Genomic DNA, 6,382 nt, shown 5'->3' with positions numbered 1-6,382 from the left:
CGTTAGGATGGGGGTGGTCAGAGAGGGAGGCCAGAGCTCATCCAACAACACATTCCTCTACCTTTTCACCAAACACACATCATAGGAATGTTAATTGGGGAAGGAGCTGCATTATTCTGAGGCTCCTAGGTACCAGGCCTTCTTGCCACGCAGTCTGAATCTGCTGATCTGGCAATCACTGGGAAAACGCCCTGACCAGAACCTTCCACATACCAAACATACTACGAAGTGGAAATTTAAACAGCGGGCATCCCCCCACTTCAACCTCACTCCTATTGTTTGAACCTCCAATTTCCCTTTTGTACCCCCGACACCCTATCATTTATTTCCCCCTCTGCTTCCGTCTGGAGTGCAGAGCCAGCATCTTCTTCGGTCAGAACCCTATGCTCCCCAGTCTTCCCTCATCACTGGGGTTCCTTCGGGAGATGCTGAAGCCTTGAGAGCACCCCCATTTACTGCTTTTTCAGCTCAGGGAGGAAGATAGAGGTCTGGGACTCACGAGTCATCCACAAAGCAGGGATAAGGCATCTGTTGGAGATAGACTCCAATTGGAGGCTCTGCCTGCATCTGACTCTTCACGATTCCTTGCTCCACCATGTCCTGTAGATAGGCAAAACCTCCCCAGATGTACCGGAAATCTTCGACAGGATCCGCCCTGGGACCAGAATCCCAGTACCTAAGAAGGCACAGGATGAAGGGGGAAGGATGTAAGTGCGAGTGGGTAACTCACTCACTTCACAAGCCCAGGTTACCCCACAACTCGGTCCCTTGACGAATTCTCCTCAAGCTGTGGTCCTCAACCTTCCTAACGTGGCGATCGTTTAATAATGCAGCGCCTTGTGCTGGGGTGACCCATCCCCCAAGCATAAAATTATTTTTGTTGCTACTTCTTAACTGTAATCTTGTTACTGTTAGAAAAATATAAATATCTGTGCTTTCTGATGGTCTGGGGCCAGCCCTGTGAAAGGACTGTGACCCACAGGTTGAGAAATGATGTCCTACATGTTTCCCAAACTAGCCAGCTCTACTTTGGGGTCACAGTGCTAACTCCGATGGCCATGACTCACGAGGTGATTGCTTCGGTCTACCTCCATCTGCACAAATCATACTTTCTCCCATTTAGCTTCCCTTCGTTGATCCATAGGCTGCATTTGCCCTTAATCCTCTACTCGCTACCAAATATAATTCACCATGAGTTTTGGAGAAACCTTTCAAGACTGAGCCATCACCTGTCTTTGATCTTATTGGTCTTCTCCACCACATCTATGTCCATCCGAATCTTGTACTTCACATGAGGAGGTAAGGAGCTGGCCCAGGGATACATGCCAGGGAACACCACTCCGGCCCAGAACCTGTTCTCCTCCAGGAGAGACAGGGCTCGTTGGGTGAGCTGCACTTCATCATCATAACTTTCAAACTTATCCAGGACCAGACACTGTGGATGGAGGATCACAAAGGTGGGGAGAGTCTGAGGCCCAAATGTAAACAAAAAGGCAGAAGAAACTCTACTGCTCAAGGGATGGGTCCCCCACAAAAAAAACTATACACCAACTATGTATTTAATTACAGGGTCTGCCATTAATTTCTTTGTGTGCCTAGGTTGGTGTGTGTGTGTGTGTGTGTGTGTGTGTGTGTGTGTGTGTGTGTGCGCGTGCGTGCAAGGGCCCTGGAAATGATGACAGGTTCTTATCACTGAAGAGTTAATGGAGACTGCTCTGCCCAGATGTCCAAGACAGTCCAAATATGCAAGTCCTCAAAACGACACAAATACTCAAGGTTCTCACTCCCCAGCATGGGGAGGCGAGGGAGTGGGGTCACGGTGGACACAGGGCTGCTTTGAAGATCAGAAAGCCTGAGGATAAAAGACTTTTAAAGAGAGAAGCATTCCTGGCATTGAATCTTCCTGGCTCTCTCCAAACACACACACAGGCTATCCAGCTGAGGGACGAACCAGGAAGAGGAAAGCAAAGGAACAGACAGCCAAAAAAATGGTCTCATCTGAGAGCTTGGTCTCATGCATGGCTTCATGGTGAGAGAGTGGAATTATCCCAATATCTCTTTTCTCAGAGAGAGAGAGAGAGAGAGAGAGAGAGAGAGAGAGAGAGAGAGAGAGATCCATAAGAGAGAGCAAAACTAAGAATTTCCTTTCAATGGAGGATTGAGAGGTTGCCCACTTGTACAGACTTGCTGAAGTAATTATGTTGTACTGGTATTCGTTTTACACGGGGTGGGGGGAGTGTTTGTGTCCATGATTCTTAGAATGTAACTCACAAGAGGTCAGACAGCCTTGTCTTGATTAATTTGTTCGACGAAAATTTACAGAGTATATGCAACGTGCCAGAGCCTGCCAGGCTCCTCAGGTACAAGGAGAGAAGATGACAATCTCTTCCTGAGACAAACTCAAACCTGATGGTGGAGGGTTTGTAGTGAACCCATGAGCGTGGATAGCGGGCAGAGGAAGGAAAATGGAGGTCGGCTTGACCACGAGGAGCAGCACTGTGGCCTTAGGGGACTTGCAAGAATAGAGCCGTGGTTCCCACCGTCCCTCAAGCTTTGGAGCACTGGCTGGCTTTAAAAAGACACCAAAGTCTTTATTTCAAAATCTTGAGGGGCAAGGCCAGGCACTAGCATTTTGTTAAAAGACAAAGACAACAACAAAGCCCTCCCCAGGTAGTCACAATACATAACACATGGTGAGTGGTTGGGACCGGACCCTTTACTCTGCTAGGTTTGGGAATTTGACTGACCAACTGAGGGGTGTCTCAGGACACACACTTTCAGGCTAAGACCAAGAGAATTCTGGCCAAGCCCTAAAATCCCATCAGGTCACCGTGGGGTTCTAAGCAAAAGTATGACAATGAGATCAGACAGGGAAGTCACAGGGGCACTAGGCTAGACTGTTGAGTATATTCTGGCTTTAAAGAATAGTTAACTCCACCAGGAGAACCTGGGAGTGAGTGGCTGGAAACTTATGTGTGCTAGGGAAGAAATGGTAGAGATGCTCCTGGGTTAAGGGCCGATAGAACCAGGGTCCCTTCCTCTCTCTCTCTCTCTCTCTGGCCCAGAGTTCTTCCTGGCACACCAGGGCTAAGAGGCATAGCCTACTGCACACATCCAGCATTGCGTGGCTTATGGATGGATTCTTCCACGTGCTTACAATGTCCTGTAAGCTGACCAGTGAATATAGTTTATCCAGTAGCCCAGGAAAGTTAGCCACAAGAGCAGTGGTTCTCAACATTGGTGGGAACCCCTTTGGGGGTCGCATATCTGATATCCTTCATATTAGAAATTTACATTACAATTCACAACAACGGCAACATTACATTTCTGAAGTAGCAATGGCGTGTTGGAGGGGGTCGCCACCCATGAGGAACTGTGTTAAAGGGTCACAGCATTAGAAAGGTTGAGAACCATTTCTCCAGAGGACTGGAAACTTCTAGGCAGTCGTAGAGTGATTGTCAAACCCCTAGTCACTTGATTAAGGAGAAATTAAAAAAAAAAAAAAAACCAGAAACACAAGGACCAGAGAGCTAAGCTCTACTGTACTGGCAAGGAGCAAGGAGACCCAGCTCACGCCCTGTGAACCCCTCACTTCTGAAGCTTCTTCCTGCAGAGGATTAGAAGAGCAGTCTCCTTGGAGGGTGTTACAAACCCATCCTCACTGGGTTTTCTGACCTCTGAGTCTCAGTGTTCCAGGAAAAAAGGGAAGGTCCATTCAAGATGATATGGGGAGGATCAACAGCGCATGTGAAGACCAACGGGGCCAAGCAGGGCTTAAAGGGCTTGCAATCTTAAAAGGAAATTAGATTGGTATTTCTTTAAGAAACACAAGAGTAGACACTCACGTCACAGAGCTAAAGGAAATAGATATTCTTCAGTCAATCACTGTCTTGCAAACAGGACTTACTTGCTAGGCTTAAAATGGGCCAGCCCTAAAACAAGACGAAGGACTTTAGTACATCACACGCCAATGAATTTTCATCTCTTCCAGGCAGAAGCAGCTAATACTCTGTTCATAGTTATGTGTGTGTGTGTGTGTGTGTGTGTGTGTGTGTGTGTGTGTGTATCTAATGTATAGATCATTAAAACAGCTGGGGAAGCCAGCTGCAGCCAGTTTGTCAGTATTTAACCCAACAGCAATACCATCACTATGGGAGACAGGTTCAGCAGCTGCTAGTCGGGCAAGGACACTTTGGGTGTGAGCTGCTACAAGGAGATAACAGAACACGAGTTTACTATCTGGGCAGTGGTGGCACATGCCTTAAATGCCATCACTCGGGAGGTAGAGACAGGCAGATTTCTGTGAGTTTGAGGCCAGCCAGGCCTACGGAGGAGTTCCAGGACGGACAGGGGTACAGAATGAAACCCTGTTTCAAAACAAACAAACAAACAAACAAATCACGTACACAAAACAAAATGAAACACGTGTTTTAAGTTTGCTTTAGGTCTGACATCGACGCCTGACAAAGACAGGCAATAAAATAATCAGATTTGGGCTGTTTGTCAAGTTTAGAAGTAGCATGTGTTTAAATAAGATGAACTAGACACAGACAAATGTCACATCTTCTCACTCATTGAGGGGACTAGTGAGTCAGAGTTGTAGAAGAATAAAGGAGTCTCTGCTATGGCCTGGGAGGTATAGCAGGAAAAGGGCCCAGGAAGACATTCAAGATGGGAGGCCGAGTCAGAGAGGGGAGCATTCACTGTGGGGTCTCTTTCCATGCAGCAGAGTAGCTATGGCTCATGACATCCTGGGATGGGATCCCCAGTACAGGAAAGACTAGTGGCTGAGGAGAGAAGAGCTGGCAATCGCTCTCATTCTGTACATCGTAGATATGAGTTCAACTGTCAAACTACACTACCATAATGATTTATAACTATTATGTCTCTCTAAAAAAAAAAGGCAACATTTAGAATGAATTTGAAGTTAAATTTCTAAAATAAAATCAAAATTATCTGTGAAGATGAACGCACTTTTAGGCAGTTTCACATGGATACTGCACATTCACTCGGCATTGCAAGGCACTAGGATGACGTTTCCTAGAGGTCTGTGCTCTGATGTCCTTGCTTTACCAGGAACAGATGGGACCAGAGGCGTGAAAAGCCTTGTTTTAGTTCCCCACAGCTCAGAAGCAAAATCTGCACGTATGCCTTCGGTGTGGGCCTTGGAAGCCCCGGTGTGTGCATGGGTGTTCCCCATTGTTCCTTTGGGAACTAAGCCATAGGCCATATGCAAAGTCCTGACTTTACTGAAGGTCTCTCGCCTTAGAGCTGTACTGTCTAGTGGAATTTTCTGCGATGACCAACTTGTTCTCTATCTGTCCTGTCTAATATGGCAGCCAGTAATGACACGTGGCTATTGAGTATTACAGATTTCATTAGTGCCATCCTAAGCATTGAGTTTTCAGGTTCGTGGGGCTGCTGGTTGCTATGGGGTCAGCACAGTTCCAGGGGTAATAAGTGCCTTCTGGTCTGTTCTGTTCAACATGGTCTCTGGAATAGTGGGGTTTTTTGTTTGTTTGTTTTTTTTTTTCATGCTAGGGTGTCAACAAGTATTTTCTGAACTGAATTGGTTTGAATTTGTGAGCCACAATGCTGTAAGTGTGGCTATCCCTCTGTGCTTTGAACAAAATTCTATGTTTTTTCATGAAAAAAAAAAAAAAAACTGGCAGCAATTCATTAAAAGAAAAAAAAAGGCTTTTTGCTGTGATTCAACTAGGGTCTAACTGTTGGGGAAAATAGAGCTGATATAAACAAATACAGTGTTAAATAGGAAAAAAAAAAACAAATACAGTGTTAATAACATGACTTCCAGGGGCATCAGCTCATTCTCTTTGAACCTTATATCTTAATATACTGGAATAAACAGCTGATGTTTTCGGTGATATTGTTGGCTCCTGCGATGACGTGGGCTCCATCCTGGCTGTTTAATCAGGCAGCTGATTCATAGTCATATTTCCTGATGTGTTTCCCTAGATGGGGACCTTGATACTCTGAGAAACACAGAATTCAGCAGGTTCTCAAATGTTTACATCTATTTTAAAACCTCCAAGCCGGTTTCCCCCTTGTCACCTTGGGAAGAGGCACAGCACAGGGTTGGGGTCCGACCATCCTCTATGCCACCCCCTCTTGCTGTTCCCTGTGGCTTCTGCTGCCTTTGCTGTAATTTGAGCTGTGCCCAACTTCAGAGGTTCATTCTAAGGATCACACGAGGCAGTGATTGTAAAAGGCTGCAGTGGGTACCTCACACCAGGATTAAAAAGCGGGGACAGGGGGTATAGAATGCTCACCTAGCGTGCACGAGGCCCTAGGTTTGCTTTCCAACATGGCAAAGCATAACAATAAACAAACAGCAACTACAAATATCGAAGGTTTACTCCAT

General features: G+C 46.1%; 1 protein-coding gene across 7 annotated transcripts in view; it reads right to left on the bottom strand.

The window, feature by feature from the left end:
* Abca4 (ATP-binding cassette, sub-family A (ABC1), member 4) overlaps positions 1-6,382 on the bottom strand; it is a 136,180-nt gene that overhangs the window by 75,961 nt on the left and 53,837 nt on the right. For all 7 annotated transcript variants that reach the window (XR_375477.3, XR_003954273.1, XR_375478.3 and 4 more), the window contains 2 exons: positions 1,230-1,435; positions 500-676 (listed from right to left, as the gene is read on the bottom strand). Coding sequence is in view for 4 of the 7 variants with exons in the window: in XM_017319439.1 (XP_017174928.1) it covers positions 500-676; positions 1,230-1,435 (383 nt within the window). In the remaining 3 variants the exon portion in view is untranslated. The remainder of the gene's footprint in view (positions 1-499; positions 677-1,229; positions 1,436-6,382) is intronic.

The sequence above is a fragment of the Mus musculus genome, chromosome 3 (assembly GCF_000001635.26).
Source record: "Mus musculus strain C57BL/6J chromosome 3, GRCm38.p6 C57BL/6J".
Lineage (NCBI taxonomy): Eukaryota > Metazoa > Chordata > Mammalia > Rodentia > Muridae > Mus > Mus musculus.
Note: the sequence above shows the minus strand (reverse complement) of the source record. Positions and strands in the feature narration are given on the sequence as shown.